Source organism: Neopsephotus bourkii, unplaced genomic scaffold (genome assembly GCF_033783945.1).
Source record: "Neopsephotus bourkii isolate Nb327-2 ecotype Australia unplaced genomic scaffold, CSIRO-AGI_Nbou_v1 NB_1183, whole genome shotgun sequence".
Taxonomy (NCBI): domain Eukaryota; kingdom Metazoa; phylum Chordata; class Aves; order Psittaciformes; family Psittacidae; genus Neopsephotus; species Neopsephotus bourkii.
Genome location: NW_026901668.1, coordinates 5,188,489 through 5,212,418, shown reverse-complemented (window position 1 = coordinate 5,212,418; position 23,930 = coordinate 5,188,489). Strand labels below are relative to the sequence as shown.

Genomic DNA, 23,930 nt, shown 5'->3' with positions numbered 1-23,930 from the left:
ACCATACATGTTTGGGAAGAGGTTGTTCTGGATCAGCTCCCCAGCTGGATGCAATCCTGTATCCTAGACAGCATCATCCAGTTTTCTTTCACCCAGGAGGAATCCAGCCTGCATCCTTTGAGAGGACTTGATGATGTGAACCAGCCACCAGCATGGAGGGCACAGCTGGGAGAGTCACTTTGAAAGTGTGATAGAGATATGGAATGATACTGTAAGCACACTCAAGCATCCTGGTCCTTACGGCAGTCTCCAACATTCTGCTGGGTCTGAACAGTGTAGCATCACATCTAGCCAGCTGCATCTGAAAACCCATTTGGAGGCTTCATGTGACCTTTGCATTCTGACCGAGCACAGCACTTTGAAGCAAATACACTTGTTGCACCAGGTGAAACACTTAATTTCAGCTGTGTGTAACCGTGTGAATTTGAATCGCTCCGCTCTCATCCTCCTTCCTTCCCTCTGTGCACAGGAGTTACCACCACCCGTCCTCTCACCCGAGGGATCCACCAACGCTCCCAGCGCTACGAAAACCGGCTTTGAGGAGGACTTGGAGCCGGGAGGGCGCGCCCGCCTCCTCCGACACAGAAGCCGCTTTCCTGTCGCCTACGGCAGGAGCGGAGCTCTCTGGCAGCGCGGGCCCCACAGCGCGGTCGGGGACAGGGACGGCTGCGGCTCCCGCTCCCGCTCCGGTCGCAGCGCCCGCCAGCCCCTAGAGCGGCCGGAGTGGGGATCGGTGCCGGGGCAGCCCCGGAGCCTGGGCTCGGCCCCCGCGGGGCGGAGGCAGGTGCGGGGGGCGGTGGCAGAGCGCGGCCGGGAGCTGCCCTCGCGGGGGCGCGGCGCCGCCCCGCACCTGGGCCCGCCCCGCGGGGGAAGGGGTCCGCGGCAGCTCCGTGCGGTGCCCGTGCGGCGGCGGGAGCATGCCCCGGGGCGGCGGGGGCCGGGCGCCCTGAGCAGCGCCATGCGGGGCCGGCTGTTGGCGCGGCTGCGGCGGCGGCGCCGGGTGCTGCTGGCCCTGGCCGCGCTGGCTCTGGGGCTCTGGGCCGTTTACCTGGAGCTGGTGGCGGCGGGCGGCGGCGGCGGGGCTCTCCCGGACCGCAGTGAGTTACCCCGGGGGAGACGGGGAGGGGAAGGCAGGGCGGGGGCCGTCCTGTCGCGTTCTGCTCCTCGCAGTCCGGCGCGGCCCTGGGCTCCCCCCGGCGCTCCGTCCGCTCGGGAGCCTGGAGCGGTGCCCCGGTCCCAGGCCGGCGGGGGCAGAGGCGGGGAGCGCTGCCGGCTGCAGCAGTGAGCGGGCGAGCGGTGCTGGCCGGTGGGGAGCCGCTTCCTGGGGAGCCGTCGGGGACGGAGGTGGGTTTTTTCCCTTTGGAAGGGGATGGGTGTTAGGGGGGTTCACGTCTGTGCCTTTGGCCGGTGGGGTCTCGCCCTCCGGTCTGTCAAGAGACCTGTCAAAACGTGACCTTGCTGAAACTGTTGTGCCCGGAGTCACGGCTTTGAGTGCCTCTTGTCCTTGGTGCTCTAGTGCGAACCTGGAAGGCAGCAGAGATGCTTTGAATATGGCTTTGATGAGAGAAGTGTATGCAAACGAGGAGGGAATGCATACCCTGGAGATGTGCACCACTCGCCTAGTAACGAGTTCATTCCGTGCAGACTTTAAGGAGCACAGCAGGGATGGTGCTAAGTGCACCATCAGTTACCTGCCTTTTTTCCCCCCCGAAGTAGAGGAAGGCAGTTATTTCTATCCGTGTAATGCGGGGGTTTATGCTTCTCTTCTATTTTTCATTTACAGGGAAGTTTTGAATGGCCCAAAGTTTTGTAAAAGCACATGATATTGTTGCTGCTGTTTTTAAATATCAGTGCTTGGTGCCAGTCTAATTTTATAATAGTTTGTCAAACACACACAACCATTTAACTGTTAATGCTTTTCTGTATCTTGGTCCCTTCATTACACATTATAAGCCCCCTGATTCTTAGTGGCATGAGTCCAGCTTGGTTTCAGTCATAAAGCTTTAGCCCCTGGTTGTGCAAGTTACTCCCACAAAGTCCATTACAGTACTTCAGCTTATCCATTTGTTCTGTATTATATGTGCTGTTAAGGCTAAAAACAGGTTTATTGTTCCAGTAGCATAAGAGATCTGATTTCTTTGGCTAGGATAAATCCTCTAGTTATAGTCCACTTTTTGTGCCTGGTGGAATCAGCTGGGACATGAGAAGATGGGTTGCATCATGACTTTACTTTCCATTACACCTTTCATGCAAACTTCTTAGTGAATGCCGCTGTGCCAGTACCGCCTGGGGATACTTAGAGAAGGCTGTAGAGGTACGTAGTGGACTTGTGTGGTGCAGCAAAGGAAGAAACCAAACCACATGGAGGTATTTTAAACAGTGGTTATAAGGAGATATGAGGGGCTGAGTCAGGTGTTTGGAGACATCCAGCTGACCTTTCACTGGCAGCAATGCAAAGGGAGAGGGAGGAGATGAGAGAAAAACAGGCAGAGAGCATGAGGACAGAAGAGATGTGCAAGAGCAAATGACTTTATGAATTGAGTTCTTCCTCTTTGGTTTTAGATGGGGTTGTTTTTACATCTCTGTTACAAAAGTCATCCTGCTTTAAGACTGAAACTGGAAACAGTGACATGACTACGGTCACTACCAACCAAAACAGAACATGAGGAAAGTAATTACATTATATTAAAGTTCAATTATGTAAGTGTCCAGATTCCCTCAAATCCACCAGCGAAGTTACTGCTCAGTGCATGCGGAAAACATTTAAATGCTGCTGGAGAGGGTGGGAGGGTGAAGCCCTCTGGCAGGCAGCTCTGCAGCATCATGGGGGGAGAGCAGCGTGCCCAGAGAGCCGAGGCTCTGAGGGCACTCTGGGCACTCAGCATCATGTTTTCCTGTCCTTGTGGCCAGGATCCTGGAGCCTGCTAACAGGAGGAAGGTTAATCTTTGACCCTCCCCACCCTTCTTCTTGCCCCAGTACCTCTAAGAGCCTGGTTTGTTTTAAGAGAAATCAGAAGTTGGAGTGAAAGACAAATAGTGTTTGTTTTCCTTTGGCTGTTAACACTAAGTCATGTTTTCTTCCCTGGAGACTGGGGCAGCTGTGTTTCTGACTCCACGTGGTGACTCTTTTCAGAGATCTCAGGGAGATGGTGCAGGAAGGAGTGACTCCCTGAGCAATTAACACTTTTCCGCTCTCATTTCTGCACTGTTTTCTGTTGCATGTCCCAGGTGGGAACCCTACTGTAAGCCACACCTGGAACCAGCCAAGAGCTACCACCTTGACTTACCTGGTGCAACAGCCTCAGCAGTTACTCTTGATAAAACACAACACCTATTTATTGGGTAATTTTTCTGGGCAAAAGGTGAAGAGGCTCCATCCACTGGGGTCAGAAGCTGAATAGCTGCTGGGCTTGGGAGATCTACAGGAGATCACGGTTTCCATCTCCCATGTCCATAACACAATTTCTTCTTGCCTCCCTAAAAGCTCAGTGTAGAACAGCCTGTGTATGAAAAGCCAAGTATGTTTTCTTTTTCCAGACACATGAGCCCTCCTCTTGGAAGGCTTTAGGGAGTCACAGAAAGTACTCACTTTCCTCTCAGCCACGCAGTGGGATGAAGCACAAGCACTGTGATGCCCCCATACCACGCCGGCTCCTGGACCGGTGCTTTAGAGCAAGTCTTGAGGCATAATGGATGCTCCCCAGCTTTCTGCTCCTCTTCCCTCACCAGATCAATGTGTGGTGGAGGAACCAAATGTCAGGTGTCTAGACTATGGGTTTTTGAGTAAGTGATGCTTAAAACTTGGGGCCTTGACTTTCCTCCCTTGATGTAAGTGCAGCTCTGCTATGGAACAAAGTTAAGCACATAAGGAAGTTTGAATGAAAGAGAATAAAGGGCCTAGGAGAATATGCTGTAACTGTTGGTACCCATTGGTTTCCATGGTGCTGCATCACCATACACTGGGAAAGACTATGGCTGTGAGGCTCATTTTGCTGTAACACTGAAGTCAAAGGTTGAGGGAGCAGCCTGAGGTGCAGAATTCACGCTAGGTATACCACGTGTTGGGATTTGCATGTGCCTAAGTGATCTGGGCCTTTTTCTAGCCATTGGGGATGGCTGGGATGGGCTGGACAGGGTCAGATGATAGTATGGGCTCTCACAAGTGACAGCTTTCCTTTGAAGGCGATGCTGAAGTGAGCAGTTGGGCTGGCAAAAAAAATAATAGGTTATATTTTTCCTTGTGATGTGACTGCATCAAAGTATTCCTTGCATACTCTTCCCAGGGAGCCTTGCTGGCAGGACTGTGTCTCTTATGGATGTTCCTGTGCCAGTTCTTGTGGGGCTTGCCTTTTTCTCTTTAATTAAGCATATTTGTCTGACTTGCCGCCCAAGAGGCATTTATAGGGATCTTTGACGTGTTTAGAGCTGAGCGAAGAAAAACAAGCAGGCTGATATGAACTGAAGATGGGCACAGCTCTCCCCACATGAAATGTGGCCTGTTGTCATCCAAAACAAGCTGTAGCAAGCAGGACACTGCCTCCCTGCCAAGACACCCAAGGAGCTGGAGGCAGTCTGTTTAGTCCTGCTGCTGACAGGCACTAACCTCTGTGCAGTGGGGTCTCCAGTAGAAATGTTTTTCTCATCTTTAGTAGCTGCTCCAGAGCACACTTTGCTCCTGCAAATGAATGGTGGAGACAGGGAACCTTTCCCATTTCAAGAGTAAATGAGGTGTTGGAGAGGGAGATAATGCCAGTAATGCCCAGAACAGCCGGGGCTGGTGAGCACATCCTGCACCCTGCCTTTACTGCCATAAAGCTGTTGGCTTGGCAGCACAGCTAGAAGAGGCAATGGCAGGGACAGGTCTTCAGGAAAGGCCCCTACCGGTAGGCACTGCCTGTGCCCAGAGCTGCTGCCGTGCTCTGCTTGGATGGAAAGGCTGGTGGGTCAGGGAGCCTCCTACCACTACCTCTGCTTTTCTCTTCTGTGCCTCATCTTGCCCACCCATGCAGAAAGGTATGACTGAGGGAGCAAGGCTGGCATCAGCAAGCTGTGCTTGGAGGCAAGGAGGATGTACAGCCATCCCCCTTTGCTTTAAGGCCTGTATCAACACAGTAAAAGCAAATCCCAGTCCCTGAAGAAACTTGGAGGTGAGGTCGTTCCCAGCCGTTGCTGTGCAGACTCTGCCTTTTTGGCTGTAAAGACCATGGTATCTTTGGAGACTGAATCACTTGCACCACTTTACTTTATTGCAGGTGTGAGCACCACACTCAGCCAGGCACAAGCAGGGTGTGCAGGGTTAGATGAGATTGCTGGAGGTGCAGCTTGTAGGAGCAAGGGATCGGGGGCCCTTCTTCAACCTGCCGTCCCTGTCTGCTTCAGCCTACCCCTGATCTTCCACTTTTTATTGTTGTGTGTAAATAACAGTGGGAGTACATTATCTTCCTATCTTGGGTTGTGACCAGTGCTTCTGTCTCATTCCTGGTGTTTCAGCCTGCTGCTTTTCTAACTCAGTAGTGTGCAGTCCCACTCTCTGAAGTGAGAAACGGGAGGTGTTTGGAAGAAACCAGAGACCATAGATGTGCAAATAAAAAAGTCCTTACGGCAAGGCTTCCACCTCCTCAGTATGTACATCTTTAGTGTCCCTTTCCTTCCTCAGAAAACTGTTTTTTTACCCCAACCCCACCACAGAGAGCTCTCTGATATTCAGGAATCCATAACTGACCCAAGTGTTGGTGTGAATGGGCAGGTGCCTGTGTTTGTATGAGAAAAACAGCTGGCAGAAAGCTGAAGCTGCTCATTTAATTTAATGCATCAGCTTCCTTCGCTAGCCTCCTTCCCCAGGCACTTTCAGAAGCAGCTGAAATGCATTGGGGTGAGCACACCTACATAATGCAGGTTCATTCGCATGCACACAGCCTGACTTTGGCAATCACTCACACACAAGGTGACTTGCCTCTGCATGTAGAGTATCGCTCCTTTGCATAGCTAATTGCACCAAAGGTTACTCAGTGCCCATAGGGAGAGATTGGACCATGTGGCTCTCCAATGGTGGGTGAAGTATCTATTTCTTCTCTGTGGAAACTGTTAACCCAGAAGAAAAGTTAGACTAGGTATCACCCACCAAGCACCTCTTCCTGACTGAAGACAAGTGTGGGCAGCAGGGTTACATCTGTACCATGCAGTGTGCATATCATATTGTTGTGCTTTTAGAGGCACTAGTGAGACCTTCATCCACAGCTCCCTGTGCCCAGCAGCGCTGTTCCCCACAGCACATGGTGGGCTGCTATAGCTGTGAGGAGAAGGATGGGTGCTGCAGTGCCGCAGAGTTTTCACTTCCAGGTGGTCAGTTCAGTCTCCCTGGAGGATGATGAGAAGTGCTGTCACATCTTGCTTTGCACTGGTGCATGTGAAGTAGGTTGGTATCCCCAGGCCCATGTTCACAGCACAGACTGCTATCACAGACATAGCGGGGAAACCTCTGAGGGCAATTTGGAAGCAACGAGGTTCATTGACACAGTAGCCAGGAGGTACCTGGACCTCACGCTAGCTATGCCATACTTGTCCTGGGTGAGTGTATCCTTTCACTGCTTCTGGGGCAAGTGCTACAGGTGGTCTGTGAACCTGGCTTTTTTCACCTCTTGCCTTGAAGGGAGGTAGGGATTTGGCACTAAGTAACTTTTTTTGTGGAGCAGCACTGAGTGAGGAGTTGCAAGTGTTCGTTTTCTTGGAACTTGGCCCATACTTTTTCTGGCTCCAGAAGATCCCCAAATCATTTGCAAAGATTACACATTATCATTATAAATAAACTCTTGCAACACGCATCTATATACACGTTACCCGTGACAGATTTGTGTAGTGCTGTGCCAACACAGGATGTATTCCTGCACCACACCTTCCTGTCTTGAGTCAGACTGGATTAGGATCACTCGAATCTTATGGAGCAGTGCCCTCCCGTGCATCTCCTCCCTGCTGTGGGGTTGGCAGAGGAACGCTATTGTCTTCTGGAGGTGTGTTTCTGCATATGGTGTAGTAACGTGAAGGCTTTGCCTTCTCTTGCCTGCAAGTTCAGGCAGATGTTAAGGAAGAGCGGTGCTGGGAGAGATAATGGACATTGTCTTTCATCTGGCAGCTTGGAATTACTGACATCTGCAATATGATAGAAGGCAGGATGTTTTCCTGGGGAGAGAGGTTGCTTTGTAGGTCATGGCAGTGATGATGGGGTTCTTTCACCAGTGCTTACACTGATAGTACCAAGAACTGATGGGGTTATATATTTTGTTATGCTTTGAGTTTCCCTTTCCTATTTGTTCTAGCTATGCTTTGATGTTCCCTTTTCCAGTTACTTCCCAGTCCAGTTGCCTTTTTCAGGCTTGCAGTAACAGCTGAGAAGGGCTTTCCAGAGAAGGAAATAAGCTGTCTTATTTAGATGTGGTGTGAGATTTAAGAAAGATCCCTGTAAAGCCTTGGGTGGAAACAGATGTGAACCTGGTACTTAAGACACTTATGCTTTTCATGATGTTAGAAATTCATAGTCTGTGTGTGTAATCAGCCAAACCAAAATACACTAGGATCTTGACCAGAGCTCCTCTGTACTTATGTTTTCCTGAGACTCTCCCTTGCCAAAGCACAAAGGCTTTAATATTCCCCATCTGGAGAGAGTCCCCTGCACTTTAAGATGCTAAGATGGTCTGGGGCAATGTTGCTGTTAAGTAAATCAACTTTCTTCTCCAGAAATATCTCAGAACAATAATTTGTGTTGGCATAATAAAGGATTTTGCTCACCTACACATAATAATGATATTCAACCAGTTTTGGGATGTTGGATCATTTCAGGCAATCCAAAGACTGTTGGGTTGTCCTGAGCATCGGTGAAAAAGGTCACTGATTTTGATTTTATAATCTCCTAAGGCTCAGTTATTCCAGCATTCTGTGGATATTTCTGGGGTTTTTTGAGGAAAAATAGGTCAATGTGACTTCTTATCCCTCCTGTTTCTAGAAGCTGGAAAAGCTATCACCTATTACTTTACTTTGTAAGTCTACCTGATACCCTTAGTGGCTAAAGTATTCTGTCTTGTGCTATTCCTGCTTTTCTGTGTCACTGTTTTCCATCAGAGATGCAAATGGCAAGTCTCAGGCCTTTACATCATCCACGGGGGTTTTCTTGCTTCCTGGTTTCCATCTTGGTGACCTTGATGTTGGTTTCAGACAGTCTAAATATTCTTGGAGGTGTTTTTCCAGTTGAGCCAAATATGAGCAATTGACAGCCAGTGCTACCCAGTAATGTAAAAACACCGCATACAGATCAAAGACTTGACTATGGGGCCTTCTATAACAGGCATGTTTTATCTTCTGTCTTTCTTTTCCCCTAGCCCCCTGCATTGTCTTAGGAACTAGTGGGCTTATATGCGGGCCTGTGTTTCACTGAAGTTGTGTACATTCATGCACACTAAACAGTAGTTTATTGTCAGATACTGTTGTAGTCCATTAACCAGTAAAAGTATCTGATCTGCATCATCACCTGCTAGGCTTCAGAGCTGCCTAGTAGAGCTCTATTGAAGTGTGGATAATTTACATTAATGATACATGTATTTTTTCCTGCCATTCTAAATAAATCTGTTTCTGCCTTGCTTCAAGAGGCCACTTATTTCCATGTAATTAGCTTGGGCTGTTTGACTTGGCCCGTATATTTGGTGTTGGCAACCCTGACAGCTTCCTCAGTGCTGCCGTTCACTTGAGCCTGGTTACGATATCTCCAGCCCTTCTCGTAAATACTTCACTTCCTAAATTAGCTTTATTTATGTTTTGTAATGTTATTTTCTGCAGTAGTCATGTCTGGGTGCTGTTAACCCCATCTCAGCTGCAGAACCAAGTCCACAACAGGCTGAGAACAGCCTGTCCAGACCACCCTGTACTAATAGCCTCAATTACCTGCTGTGGCAGCTCACCCAGCGTCAGCTGCCACAGTCCATGTTTTGTTGTAAGCAGGCCAGCTGGGAGGGTTTTATTTGTTTTCAATCAAAAATGCAAAATAAACCAGGAATCTGCCGAAACCAAGATTTCCTGCACAACCTGACTGAACTGTAATTTCCAGAGGGGTACCTTGAAAATAAATGGCCTGCCTAACATAAGGAGTAAATATAACGTGTCATTATGCGATTGCTATGTCTTGAAAACATAAATGCGTGTCTATTTCAGAGGGAGTTTTGTGAACAGCAGTCATGACACAATCTGTGCTCGCCTACCCATGGGAGAGAGGAGTTGCATCTACTTAGAAATTCAAAGTAACACCTAAGCCAAGGTGTTAAGAAAGAATGTGTTATTAAAGTCTTTCCCAGGTCCTATGTTGTCTCTTTATTACTGGGGGGGGAGAGGAGAGGAAAGCAGTGACAAAGTTTGTCCCTAAAACTAGAGAACAGAGCAAAGGTGAACCTTGGAGTGGAAAGAAACCCTGCCATCTCCAGGCCCCACAGATCTCCCTTGCTGGCTTCCAACAGACTCTTTGTGTTGTGCCACCACAGCAGCCCGAGGGATGCCAGGCTCTACCCGACCGCCTCTATTGGGGCTCCATGCAGAAGAGATGGAACCTCTACCTTTCCAATTGGGAAAGGAAAGAAAGGCCCATGCAACACTTGGCAATCAACAGTGACACTGGTATGTCTTATGCAGGCTGTCTGTGCCTCCTTTTCCTGTAGGTGGGATGTTCGGATGCTTCATCCCCTCACAGACAGTGTTGAGCGTGGGGGAATGAGTTTCTTGCAGGGAGTTGGGTTTTGGGGAATTATCACTGAGGAGCCCTGATCCTCCTGGAGCCCTGTGGTCATCATCTCCTGCAGGCAAGCCCAGGCACAGGATGAAGAGAGGGCACATAAGGGAGGGAGGTGTAGGGCAGTCCACATAAGGACAGAGTGAGGGAACTGCCTCTGGTCATGAGGGTGGTGAGGCCCTGGCACAGAGTGCCCATAGAAGCTGCGGCTGCCCCATCCCAGGCAGTGCTTAAGGCCAGGTTGGACAGGGTTTGGAGCAACCTGGTCTAGTGTGAGGTGTCCCTGTCCATGGCAGGGGGTTGAACTAGGTGATTTTTAAAGGTCCCTTCCCACCCAGGCCATTCTCTGAATCTGTGAGACAGGGAATGGTATAACACACTGCTGTGCACAATCACCATCTCTTCCTTAGGCTTATATTCAGTTTCTAAGGCAGGCTTGTACAGCGAATCCAGCTGATGTGTCGGCTGTGGATCACTGAATTACTGTTTATTCTCAGAACACTAAGACTGCATCATTTCTTTCTCAGTTTCTCTGCTGAAGCTCAAGCCCTGTGCTTGCAGAGTGCTTTAGATCTGAAGGACATTTTTCTGACCATTTATAATTTCTCTTGTACAATTCACTACTCCAAGAATTGTTGTGTCTCTTCCTGCTGATTTTGAGACCTGAATCCTAACAGCAGCCTCAGCATTACTGCTTCCACCTGCTTCACCTCTTAGCTTGTAATTTTCATTTTGTTACACTGCTTATGTGGACCCCTCTTGCTTCAACCCAGCAGGTCTAGCTTTTCCCAAGCCTTGAGTGATGATCCTCTAGGACTGTCCCCCTCCCTGAAGTAAACACCTGCATGGATCTAAATTCATATTGGTCCTAGAAAGCGCTTCAGTGCCAAACACAGCCCAAATGGTGGTCTGTGTAAAAAGGTTTTGTCAAGTTTGTCTCCACCACCAGATGCAAGCACCTCAAGCACTGGAAGTGGTTTGGTATCAACCCTTGTTCTCCTAACCCCTCACAGGCAGGGGCAAAACCGTCTTTTTAAAGGTGTTGAATTCTTCAGGGTCTAAGCAGTCAGGTTTGTGTGAGGAGGAGCATGGCAGGGGTTGTTTCATCACCTCTTTGTGCCCAGGAGCCTTGGCTGCTCCAGCCCCACCACCAGTTCCTGGGGATGTTTCCGATCCAGCTCTTTTGCAGCCGCTTCCTGAGGGCAGGAAGAGCTTTGTAAGGTGTGTGAGTTGAAGGACAGTTGTACTGTTCCAGGTTGTGCTATGTTGGGCCCTCATTTATCCTTGGATAGATGTATTCTATTTCCGTCTCTGGTGTTTTGGTGTCCTGCCTCTTCAGGGAATTGGGCGTGTTTTGTGAGATGAGGGCTTGACAAACTTTGACCTTAGTAACCTGTGTTTTCCTTTTGCCTGTGGTTACTGGCTGTAGCTGATTATGTGCACTTACTTGTCTGTATTGCTCACTAGTAGTGGGGTTAAGACACCAGCATTCAGCCTGAATTAATTTGCTTTTCCTGCCTGTGCCTTTTCATCCATTGGCAGCTTCTCTGTTGCCGCTCACCTGCACCTAGTCCATTGCTAATAAATGCCTCTGCCGTTCGTGTTCTTTTCCCCTCTCTCTCTGATCACTCATCTTCCTCTCTGCTGTTACTTTGAAGAAGTCCTGAGGGATGAAGTGCAATCCAGAGGGACTTGGGCAAGCTTGAGAAGTAGGTCCATGCAAACCTCATGAAGTTCGATAAGGCCAAGTGCAAGGTCAGGGCAAACCCTGGTATCAACGCAGGCTGCGGGATGAAGAGATTCTGAGTACCCATGAGGAGAACGACTTGGGAATGCTGGTGGATGAAAGATTGGACATGAGCCAGCAGTGTGCGCTTGCAGCCCAGAAGGCCAATCATGTCTTGGGCTGCATCCAAAGAAGCGTGGCCAGCAGGACAAGGGAGGTGATCCTGCCCCTGTGCTCTGCTCTGGTGAGACCCCACCTGCAGTACTGCATCCAGCTCCCAAGTCCTCAACACAGGAATGTTGTGGACCTGTTGGAGAGGGTCCAGAGGACGGCACAAAGATGCTCAGGGGGCTAGAGCACCTCTTCTGTGAGGAAAGGCTGAGAGGGTTGGGGTTGTTCAGCTGGAGAAGACTCTGGTGAAACCTTATTGTGGCCTTTCAGTTCTTGAAAGGGGTCTGTAAGAAAGATTGGGGGAGACTTTTTAGCAGAGGCTGTTGCGACAGGATGAGGGGTGATGGTTTTAAACTAAAAGAGGGGAGATTCAGGCTGGATGTGAGGAAAAAAATCTTTACAATGAGGCTGGTAAAATACCAGCGCAGGTTGCCCAGAGAGGTGGTGGATACCCTATGCCTGGAGACGTTCAAGGCCAGGCTGGATGTAGTTCTGAGCAACCTGATCTAGTTGAAGATGTCCCTGCTCATTGCAGGACTAGATGACCTTTGACGGTCCCTTCCAGTCTAAAGTATTCTATGATTCTATGCTAACGCTGCCCGATACTCATGCACAGTACTTGTGATTCCTCTGAACATGCTGCTGTTCCTTACATGTCTCACAAGGCATTTCCAGACGCATCTCACTGACTCACACCGCTTGCTGCAGTGGGAAGAGGGTCTTTCGTGTGTGCTGGTGGGACAAGGGAGGATGCACTCCCTCTCTGAACTCCCATTGTCCCCTGCCTCAGTCTGACTAGTATTATTTCAGTTTGTCTGTACTGTCTAATCACTGTCTGCATTCCATCAGCTCCAGCCATGCGGCCGATTTCCTTTGCTTTGCAAATTGTAATTGCTTTGCCAATTAACTCTGACTCTTCCAGTGCTCTCTTTCTTGAGTGCTTTGTCCAAAACCCTGTGCTTCCCAAATGGCACGATAAGTTGGGTCTTCCCTAAACTTAATCCTTTTTCTTGTAACTCTGCGTTTGAATTAGATACCTGACATAGGCATGTCAAAGAGGGAAAGAAATATTTCAGCAAGTTTTGCAGCTCATGCAGAAGTAGAGGAAAAAAGACAAATGAAAGACAAGGCAAGACAAGCAGGAGAGAAGAGGCAGCACTGGAAATATGGATGATAGGGATTACTTAACAGAAGTATGAAGTAGCCAAAAATAGGGCATAGTGAGATGAGTACTGAAGTGATCAGAAAACAATGGCCACCAGAAAGTTAAGGGGCCATTAACTTTCCTTTAGTTGAGGAAAATACTTAAGGAGAGAGAACTGAAGGCTAAAGTAGAAGCAAATACTTGGGATTTCAGTGGAGCAGAGAGGATGGAACTGATAGTCTTGGATGCAGAGATCAAAAAGAGATGCAGAGAGGGCTCAGAGGGTACAGAGTAAAGCACTGACTCTGAGTTTTGAAAGGGGTGGAGGGAAATACAGGGATAATAATTACAGAAGCTGGTGGGGACCATAAGCAGCTCCACTGAGATGGTTAGGAACATATTTGGTATCACAAGGACGTTCAGTGCCTTGAAAATTAGTACCATGGTGCCTTTCTACTGTAGTCAGTGTCTGTGAAGACATCTGATTTCCCTGTGCAGAGCACTGTGCTCCGTACTGCAGGTGCTCTGCTGGATTTGCAGAGTGGTTGCCTGTTTCATCGTGGGTGTCTGGCAAGCGCTCAGCACTTGGCCAGTGGTTACTGTAGGAAAAGGATTTGCGAATATGGTCAGGGTTTTTCACATGTCCCTCTTTACTTACAAAGGACATAAAGTCCCTTTTCTCTAGGTACAGTGGAAAGTCAATGAAAAGATGTTTAGTGCATAGTCCTATGGTCCCATGGTTGGGTAGCATTTAATCCTGAAACTCTGGATTTGATGAGGTTCATGCTACCTCTGCTCCTTTCATAATCCTCAGGGCTCCATTTCTGTCTTTCTTTCCGTGCCCTTTTGCAGTTTTTCTCTTGGGTGTTGTCTGCAGAGGGGCAGCCCAAGTTTGCATCCAGACACAGGAGAAAATTCACCCCACTCAACTCCCAACTCAAGCACCAGCTCCCACAGCAAAGCCTGCGATGTTACAGCCATCAGGCTCTGCAGTGAGGGCACCCCACCCCTGGGTAACAACCACTATCAAGTGTGGTTGAAAAGGGACCGCTGGGGGAAGGAGCCAAACCAGGCTCTCTTAGGAGCAGTGTTTGTGAAGTGGTGCTTGCTTGGCGCGATGCACTGGGGTCTGAGGTGCACCAGCCCCAGATCTGTCCAAAAGTATGTAAAACATGTGGGACCTTATTGCGAGTTTGCATCCTAAATTAGCCCTCTGGGCAGAGAGCAAGTCCTGCGAGCACTGCCCGGGTCTGGGATCATATCCCCTGGGGAGCTGCAGTTTGTCCTTGCTCCATCTCCAGGGGAGGGATTTGCTTCAGTGTGGTTCCCCCCTGCCTACCACGGGTTTATATTTAGCTGGCAGTGTGTGGCCGCATGGGCCGTTTGAAGGCAGTGTCTTCCAGCCCTCACATCAGTGCTGCCCATAGCTTTCCATAGCGGTTGAGCTGCTGCTGCTGCTTGGGTGGAGAGCAGGAGGCTAAAATTAGCAGGGAGCAATTCTCTTGCCAAAGGTTGTGTCTGACCCAGGCGAGTCTGGCGAGGGGGAGAGGAAAACAGTCTTAAATCTCTCCATGCAGAGTGCCTAACGTGCCTGCTGGCTTCTCTGGGGTCTCCGTGCGATGGGTAGGGATTTCGTGCCGGGGGAAGCTTAAGCTGTGAGGAGAGTAGGGCATTGCCAGGATGGTCTTGGCACGTGATAGGAAATCCTGATTCTCGGAGCTCTGTTTCATTCTCGCTCTCCCTTTGAGTATCAGATAAACAGTCAGGGAGGCCAGTTCTTGCTCCTGGATGTCTTCAGAGCTGCAGGCACCTCCCTGCTTAGGGAGAGGTTTTCTGGGCAGATGTGGGGTTTGGCTGCTGTAAGAAAACCAGTGTGTTTTCTTACTGCTCCCACCCCACCAGAACCAGCTGCTGAGGACCTTGCTGCCCAGCCTAAATGAGCACTTGTGCACTCTATTACAGGGCAGTCTCCCAGTAGGGCGGGCTCCAGGAGGGGCTCTGGCCTGGTGGTTACAGCACAAATTTGGGTGAACGGGGATGTGCGCCATCCCTGTGTCTGCTGGTGAGCAGACAAGGCTTCAGAACAAGCTGCTTCAGCAGCCTGTGCCTCAGTTAGCCTCTATAGTAATGATGTTGGTAATTGTTATTTATCCTTTTGAGATACTTAATGCCCATGAATGGGAAAGCATTAATTGGTCTCTGAATGACTTCAGTGCAAGGGAAAAGCTTGTTGTTTCATTAGTGACTCTTCTGCTGGACCCAGCTTGCCCTGCTGGAACAGTCCTGCTGGTTCTGCTGCCCCAGGCATGCCGTTACCTTGTCTTTTAAGAGCCAATGTTGCTAGTGTGTGATGCAGCATTAGGAACTTGTCTGGGCCCTGAGAATGCAGTTTTCACTTCTGACCTTTCCCATTCATTGCACTTGCCTGAATTGCACAACCTGGGGCGAGAAATAGGTGGAGGGTTGAAGCTGAGGTGGGGACCCAATCCCTAAAACCTATTCCTTTTATCCATGGACTTTGGAAAGACCTGTCTGCTGTATGTGCAAGGGCAGCACAATGGCAAACTGTGACAGTTGCAGGGACAACTGCTGTGGGTTTTGCATGTTATCAGTCCTGACAGCTCAGGAGGAGGCAGTCTGAGGGATACCATGGCTGTGGTGGAGCAAAATGAGCATCCCCTTGAGCCTAATGAAGGTCAGAGCAAACATAAACAAGGTTTGCATTGAGATTTCTGTATTTTTCAGCAAGGGTTGGTGGGCACTGTGCATGGGGAAGGCTGGGCCAACTGAAGAAAGAAGGAAAAATCCCAAGAAGACAGGTTCGTGGTCTGCCTGATAACTGTTTCTACTGAAAAGGAGGTGAACTTCCCTTTTTCCTGTAAACAGCAGAGAAACAAGAGCAGCTGGGATGGCCGCGCTAGCTGTGACCAGCTAACTTGGAATGTGGCTTCTCTGTTCATACAGATGACGTGTACTAGTCCTCTGTAAGGTCCCCATTACAGTAAGTGTATAGGAAGGAGAGAACTCCAAGAACTGGAGGGGATGTGGTACTGGTAGGGTCCATCCTTGCTCCCATCTCTGCTTCAGGCACAGGTGCCTCCCTCCTGCTAGCACTGCTCTGCAGTTTCGTTCTGGTGAAGTGAAGGAAACAAAGCTTTCAAGTGAGTGCCTGGCTTCCCTTTCCTTTTCCCTGCTCCGGCTAGAATGAGGAATGTCTGTGTGTAGGACATCAAGGTATTTTTAGCAAGGGTAAAGAAAGGCAAAACATGAAATACATGCCTCCTGAAGCCGCAGGAGAAACTGCACTCTGTGTAGACCAGTCCAGGGTTATTGTCTTTGCTAAGGAACCCAGCAAGCTGAAGAAGGCACCACCAGCTACAGACTGAGGGAGAAGGTGGCTGTGTCCTGCTCTTTCTCCTTCACATATATCTGGCAAGTCCTCTATTACAAGATTTCATCCCACACTCCTGGCAGATCCTTCCTCTCTGTACTGACATCGGGAATGCACTACAGAGCTAGAGCTGGGGCGACCCCGTGGGGCACTGGCACGGATGGGACCAGGGGCTTAAGCCAGTTGTGTCACTTCAGTCCACAATACTGAGATGGTGGACCTGTCTTTTCCCTAAATGCTGTCCTGTGATGGAAATACTGCTTTTTTTCTGCACTTGCTGATAACAATGAGAGGGACCTCCTCGCTCTTAATAATCATCATTTACTAAGGAGGGGGAGAAATTGTTCTTCCATGTTCTCTTGCCCTTGCTGACCTCTGTTTTGTCATTGACTCCTGATAAAAACGCTAATTTCTAATCAGTCAGCCACTTGAAATTGCCTGCCTTTGTTGTCTGAGGCTATCCAGGAAGAGCCTGCCTTCCAGCTGCAGCACTGGGCTCCTCTGTGCACACCAGGCAGGCTATCAGCCCAAGGTGGTGCAGAGCTGCTGGGAAGATGCTATGTGACAGTAAGTGCTTTAGGTGCTGTGTAGCATGGAGGCTCCCTCACTGCCCTAGAGAAGGCATTGGTGAAAGGCTGGTGCTCCCCTTGAAGCTGGGACAGCATGTGTTGCCAAAGGAAGAAGGGCTTGGAGGGTGCATCTGTGTTCTTGTGCTAAATTCACTTCTGCAACCAGTCTGTTTAAAATCCACCATCCCAATATTCTGCTGCCTTCCTCCTGCAGAGCTGGGCATTTGCAAGGTCTGCTGAGAGCCATGGCAGCATGGTTGAACTAGATGATATTAAGGTCCTTTCCAACCCCAACTGTGCTATAATTCTATGATTCTATGATCTGTTCTAGAAGTCAAGCTGCTAAAATCCACAGAGGTGCCTTTCTTGGGCTCTGCAGGTCTGGATACTGCTTGTAATTCTTATCTTCAGACCCTAGAACTGGAGTGGTTCAAGTGGGGTGAGCTGGCTCCGTTTCCCTGGGTGGTTCATTAACTGGCTGAGCAGGACCCCATATCCCATAGTGTTTGTTCTGATGTATTTCTCTGTTTCTGAATGTAAAGGCAACTTAAGTTGCTTTGGTTACTGCACTGTTTTTGCTTGGCTGAGGTCAGAGGCCCCTGTGGGGAGGACAGCTCAGGTGAATGATGCTGGGCTGGCCTTTGACTTGGGCAGTGCTCGGGGGTCTCCCAGAGCAGACATGTTCAAATAAAGTGAAAGAATGAAAGAGAATGAAAGACAAAGTGGTGACTGGGGGAGGAAGGATTTTGAATCACCTCTTGTGCTGGTGGCAAATGCTCATGACAGCCCTTACCCAGCCCTGGCCATCTCGGCGGTTCCAGTGGATCTGCTCTGCTCCAAGGACAAGGCAGAGGCTTGCAGCATCAGAGTGCTTTTTCTCATAAGCATAGTAGCTACATTTGTACAGTTGCAGGCCCAGAGGCTATGATTCTTCTTTCAAGCTTTTGGATTATACCAGCTATGGATTTATGGGTGCTAGCGATTTGTCATCTCACTTATATGGTTTAAATGGAACTGTAAACATCCCCATGTATGTTTCTTTGCATTAGTTTGTAAATAATCCCTATTTAAAAAATGCATGTGATAGTATTGTCTGGATCTGTAGCTTTGTAAAGGAATGGCTATAACTTTACTCTGTACGGGTATGTGTATCTTCAGGTTCTAAAGGCATTTAGCCCAGAGTCCAGCAACTAGACCAAGAAACCAAACATTATTTTGCATCATGTGCTAAGATAGTTTCACCACAGTGACTTTTAAATGTCCTGTGCTCTGAAGGCACCTGTGCTCCTCGTATCTGCTGAGCACATCTGACCAAACCTGTTTGCTCTGGGTTAAGAACGATTATTTCCCAGCAGAAGAATTGCACCACCGGCACTTCACATTGTGTTGTTTCAGATGGACAGGGAATTCGATGCTGAGCTCTGCTGCACGGCAGACAGCTAGTGCTAAGGCAATTTTACATGCCCTTCACTGACCCAAGGTGGCCTCCATGGAGCTGATCTGTAATGAACATCTCTCCCTTCCTCCCTCCGAGCCTGGAGGAGGCCACGATGTGGAGGTGAGGTCAGGAGCTCAGCAACTGAGCAGTGTGCTGCTGCTCTTAAACAACCTGCTGGCAGTGCTTGGTGCATTTATAGACCAGAGGCATGTCTTCCATGCCAGCTTTACTACTCTGCATAAAAGCCTTGTGGTCTGCAGTGGTTCTCTTTAAATAGAACCGGGGTGTGAGACACTTCATTATACTCTACCCTGATGTTTTAACATTAGGGTTAATGTTAAGTTGCAGCTGTGAGATCACAGACTTGGATGCTGTGTTAAAATACCAAGTGATGCAGGCTGTGTTCTCTACTTGCCAGTACAGAAGCACTTACCAGTGGAGTAAGTGGTTTCAGACACTGTTAAATGAGCTTTCTCTCCAGTGTTAGTCCCTTGTCAACACAGGGTCTCTCTTGTTGTCTTCCCTGTTGGTGACAGCCAGTGATCCTCTCTGTGTAAGATACTCATGCAGTGAAAGCACGACAGGCAAGATACTTCAGTAAATAGTATTTGCTTAATAGGTGTTGCTGTTTGTTAGGTAAAAGTGTGCTAAGGAATCATTGTACATATGGAGGCACATCACAGATGTGTGCTGCAACTTCCATACCTGCTCTCTGCCCAGGGGGAGTCAACAGCACCTGGGTAACCCTGGCATGTTCCATCAGTGTCTGCCGCGCACACTCACTCGTATATGCTGCTGCACCAGTTTTCCTCACCTCCCAGCTTCCCCACCCACACTGGCATGGAGGCAAAGCCCTGCATCGCTCTGGCTCTCCCTGCAAAACATCTCTCTTCCCATCTTCCCATCGCTTCATCTCTGAGGCTGTCCACCCGCCTCATCTCACAGCTTCGCGCTCCTCTCTGTTCTCTGGGCGTGTAGGTGTGCTCCCCATGTATTCATTCCGCTACATACATACCTACCTGTCCACCCCAGCATGTGAGTACCTGCATGTTGCTGACTTCGCCTACTTAGTGCTCTTTCATAGTGTTCCCCTGCATATTTTCATGACCTTGAAAGCCTTGCTCTTAACTGCCAAGCTCCTGAGACTGCACAGCCTGCTATGTATTATGGTGTTTTTCCCTTCTGGAGTCCTTTAAGCTGGAGAGCAGTGATCACAAATGTGGTAGGTCAGATCCTGGTATAAATAAGAGATGACATGGCTATGGCGTTGAAAGTTTCCTTTCTAGGGTTGCAACCATGCATTTCAATTTCAGATTCTGATGCTGTCCCACACTGGCTCCCTGGTCTGTGCACTGTGGAGGAGAATCACAGCCTCCCTCAGCACTGCTCTGCCACTGCATCTAAACACAGACCAGCCATACCTTCTGCTGTTGTGATCCTCCTCCTCTGGACAGGCTGCTCTCTCTGGTCTTGCTCTTTCCCACCATGTATGTGGGTACCAATGCATGTGCCTATTCACACCACAGTGTGTGTTTTGGCCGCTCAGCCGAAGTAGTGGAGCTGGGAGAGGGTGGGGAGGCTCTGTGCCAGTACAGTGCAGCAGAACACAGGCAACGTACTGGCAATATACGGTCATCTGCCATTTGCTTTGTGGCCCCCTCAGCTACTCGGTGCAGCTTACTCAGGGCTTTCACGTGGCTTTTCCTCTCCTTGACTTGCAGCATTCCTTGCTCACCCCACCTTGGGTCTTTCTGCACCATGAATGCATCTCTGCAGACCAGGAGGCACAGGTATATTTAAGCTTGTAGTTAATCAGGGAGTGTTCTTTTTTAGCATCCTGTTCCTCAATTGTTTTACAAAGGCTTTCTTAATCTCATTTTGCTTAACCAAAGCCGCAGGATCTTCCTGTTTCTCTTCACAGTTTCTTTAGTTTTCAAATGCTGGCATGTATGCAAATACGTGAAGGTGTTGAGCACCTTCATAAAGAAAACACAAAGACACTAGTATATCTCAGCAGGAAGAGATGTTAGAGCAAACATTCATCGCTTGTAGCTCACTAAGATGAAAAACACCCTTTCTTTTTGTTGCTGAAAAAAAAAGATAAAATTTTAAAATAGTAAGAAATCATTCTTAATTTTTGAGAGTCTTGTTTGTGCTCCCATTAACCAAGATAACAGATATTATTATTAATATATACAATACATATTTACATATAATATATAATTATTATATTATTACTAGTTGTCCAGTCACTGCAGGACATTCTTAGAGGTTAACAGGGCATAGAACCCACAAACAGCACCAAGGCAGTTTGTAGGGATCTTAATATTTCAACCCCATACCAAATTCTTCTATATAAAACTGGGTGATGCTGGCTGAGGATGGGTGGAAATGGGGAAATTAGAGGGATGACTCCAAACCATAGCCACTCCCTTGGCTCTGGGTTAGTTGCTGTTGGTTTCTGAAGACCTTCCTTGGTCTCTAATGACCCAGAGAGAAGTGCAAGTGAATGATAGACCTTGTTCCCACAAGGCCACTGCCATCTGCTCATATCCATTCCTCAGTTTGGTTCTGCCACTGTTCCCACCCAAGCTGGCTTGGACAAAGCTGCCTCCTGGGCCAGCAGCACATGAAGCTGAGCTACTCCTGTTGCAGGTAACAATCATGTGGAGAGTGCCACAATTTGGGACCCTTCCTCCTGGCCATATACACATGGTTGTTTTCATCCAAGGACAGAGGCTGGCTCAATCGGGTCATTTGGGCTTCTTGACTTCGTGGTGACTCCTAAAAACCTCCTCACACATCTACTGGTGACAGTAAGCAACGGTAACTCTGAGGTATCACAATGCCAACCTCATGAAGTTCAACAAGACCAAGTGCAAGGTCCTGCGCTGGAGCCAGGGCAATCCCAAGCACAAACACAGGCTGGGCAGAGGCTGCATTGAGAGCAGCCCTGAGGAGAAGGACATGGGGGTGTTGGTTGGCAAGAAGCTCAACATGACCCAGCAGTGTGCATTCGCAGCCCAGAAACCAACTGTGTGCTGGGTTGCACCAAGGGAATTGTAACCAGCAGGTCAAGGGAGGTGATTCTCTGCCTCTACTCCACTCTCATGGCACCCCACCTGCAGTACTGTATTCAGCTCTGGGGCCCTCAACAGAGGAGGGACATGGATCTGCTTGAGCGAGTCCAGAGGAGGGCTGTGAAGATGTTCAGAGGGCTGGAACACCTCTCCTGTGAACACAGACTGGGAAAGTTGGGGTTAGGGTTAGGGATTTCCTCTGGAATCAGTGGCAAAAATCCTACCGACCTCAAGCAGAGCAAGATGCTCTGCTTGCTCTACTTGTAGAGCAAGATGCAGCTTACTGCAGCTGATTTTTCAGTGCTTTGTGTGAAAGTGAGGTGTCTAGTAAAACAAAATGGAGCTCTTTCCTTGCTCTGGGTAAGCTTGGCTTCTGCTAGCATAGATGATCAAACCTGCAAAAATCGCACCTGTCCCATGCAGGCCTAGTAGAGCATTTCAGTGCTGATTACTTTGAATGAGACCTGTATTCACATGCATCAGTTTGATGCTGTTGGAGTTGTGGCACTGTTTATTGTTAGTTTGGGGAAAAGGGCTGTAGGTGGTACAGGTCTCAAACAAGTGAAATGGCTAACAGTGCTGATAGTCCCAGAGGAGAAGGCTGCCTGTCTCCTGAAAGGGTTACAAAGGGAGCAAGACACAGGGAGGCCAGGGATCAAGGGGAAATAGCCAGAGCATGAGCTAGGGCTAGGGTTACAGATAAGCATCCAAGGAAACAACTGCAGAGCAGTCAGGATTAGTGGGTAATGGAAAAGACTGGGACTGGGACAGCTGGGTGGGAATAGTCAGATCCAGCAGGTCAACGCCATCCCCAAGATGGATGAACTAACCCCTGGCACCCCTTTTGGGATGGGAGGTGGTGAGGAACTGTCTGCATTATGTTTGTACAAGTGTATTTCCTATATGAGTGGCCAAATGTCATCAGTTGCTTCCAAGAACCTTTTGTAGTTTCCAGACCTTCCGCAGGACCATACTTTAGCCAGACTATTTGTGGTACACAAGGACATGGTAACAGTCAAGCAGCCCACGCTGTCTGGACATCTGTATGAAGGCAGCACTGGACTGGCATGAAGATGTCCACGTAGCAGCAGCATTTGACAATGTTGTGTGCTGCAAGGACAAGATGGGGCAGGGATCATGGGTCCTGTAAGGCTGTGGGCCAAGCTCAGCTCCCATTTAAGCAGGTGAACTTCCAGTGAGGTCCTCATGTATGTGCTAGCACTGAACTGAACCCGTTGGTGTAACACCCCATTGCTGCACCCAGCTTCAGCTACTCCACAGCAGGACACCCTTTACTGTCCTCCCCTTTGTGCTGTTGTCAAGCCTGGCTGAAGTGCCTGGGTTTCTCCAAGGCTTAGCTTTAGGCAAGCCAGTCTCATCTCTTAGAGTTCCTATGGGAGGGGAGTGTAGGATGCCACAGCAGGGTCCTGACTGCAAGAAGTGCTCTGCTTGACATGGGTGAACTTGCTAATTTTGGGGCACCTGGGTTTGAAAGCTGGGCCCTGTAAGTCTGGTTTAGGCTGGAGCTGCTCTCATGGCCATTTACTGATCATGCGTCATGGGAGCATAAAAGAAGATCAGAACATCACTGCAGGGGACAAACACTGTTCTCAAAACTGTGCTCTTCAGGGGAGTTACTCCAGATTTACCATGGCATTTCTGAGAACAAAACTGAGCCATAAGGAGATAATTAAAGTCAGGCCCATATAAGATTTGATATGGTCAAACCAATACATCCTTCATGTGCACAACTGAATCCTCCTGAGTCACTGGAGATGTCTGGAAAAGCCACAGTACAACCGGACACCATTTACCTGAAAACAAAAAATCCAAGCAAACCTCTTTCAGAAGTTGTCATGCAGGGGGCTGCACGGGAGGGTGAGTGACCCAGCAGTCAGTTACTCACTAGGCTGCATGGTAAAAATTGGCTAAGCAACAAAGGCGTCTGCCTTGCTTGCTGCACCTAATCAAAATGTACATAGAGTGAGGGCCAAGGACTGGATCTCAGCCCACGGAAGCCAGTGGAAGAGCTCCCACTGGGTCGAAGCCAATGTGGTCCAGAGCAGCTTTGTTTTAAATATGGAAGAGAACATAAACAGGCATGACCGAGCTGTGACATTCCCTTGAACCCAGCTACATCTCCATCTGGAGAAGAGCAGATAGCATGCTTCAGTACTCAGGGATACCAAGAGGTCTGGGAAGGACCAAGGGGAAGGAACAGTGAAGGTGGCTGCAGCAGAAGAGATTTACTTGTGTAAGATATCTACGTCTACTTTGTTGGGTTGTTTTTTCCTTCCCACAAAGACAAAAGGGTTAAACCTGACCCGACAGCAAAATTCAAAGTGGCTCTAGAAATTAAATCAGTCTTGGTTTCTTTCAGCTCCATAGCATAAGAGTTACGCCATTAAATTAAAAAGCATTATTTGGAAGATAAGCCTATTGTGTATGTGCTGGGTAATTTCAAGCAGAGTTAATTCAGTGCTGCAAGAGCTAATGATGTAAGGTGGCGCGGCTGGATCTTTTCAGTTTTTTCAGGGGTTGGATAATTTGATGACTAATAGCAACACTTGCAGCTACGCACGGTAAGAGGAGAGTAATCACAATGTGTGCCAGAGGCCATAACCTGCCTGTTTGCATAGGTCATGAGG

General features: G+C 48.8%; 1 protein-coding gene across 1 annotated transcript in view; it reads left to right on the top strand.

Annotated features, from left to right (window-relative positions):
- The first annotated feature begins 262 nt into the window (after window positions 1–262).
- B4GALNT3 (beta-1,4-N-acetyl-galactosaminyltransferase 3) overlaps window positions 263–23,930 on the top strand; it is a 65,182-nt gene continuing 41,514 nt past the window's right edge. Inside the window, exon 1 of the mRNA XM_061364045.1 lies at window positions 263–1,097. Within this exon, the coding sequence (XP_061220029.1) occupies window positions 959–1,097 (139 nt within the window). The 5' untranslated portion in view covers window positions 263–958. The remainder of the gene's footprint in view (window positions 1,098–23,930) is intronic.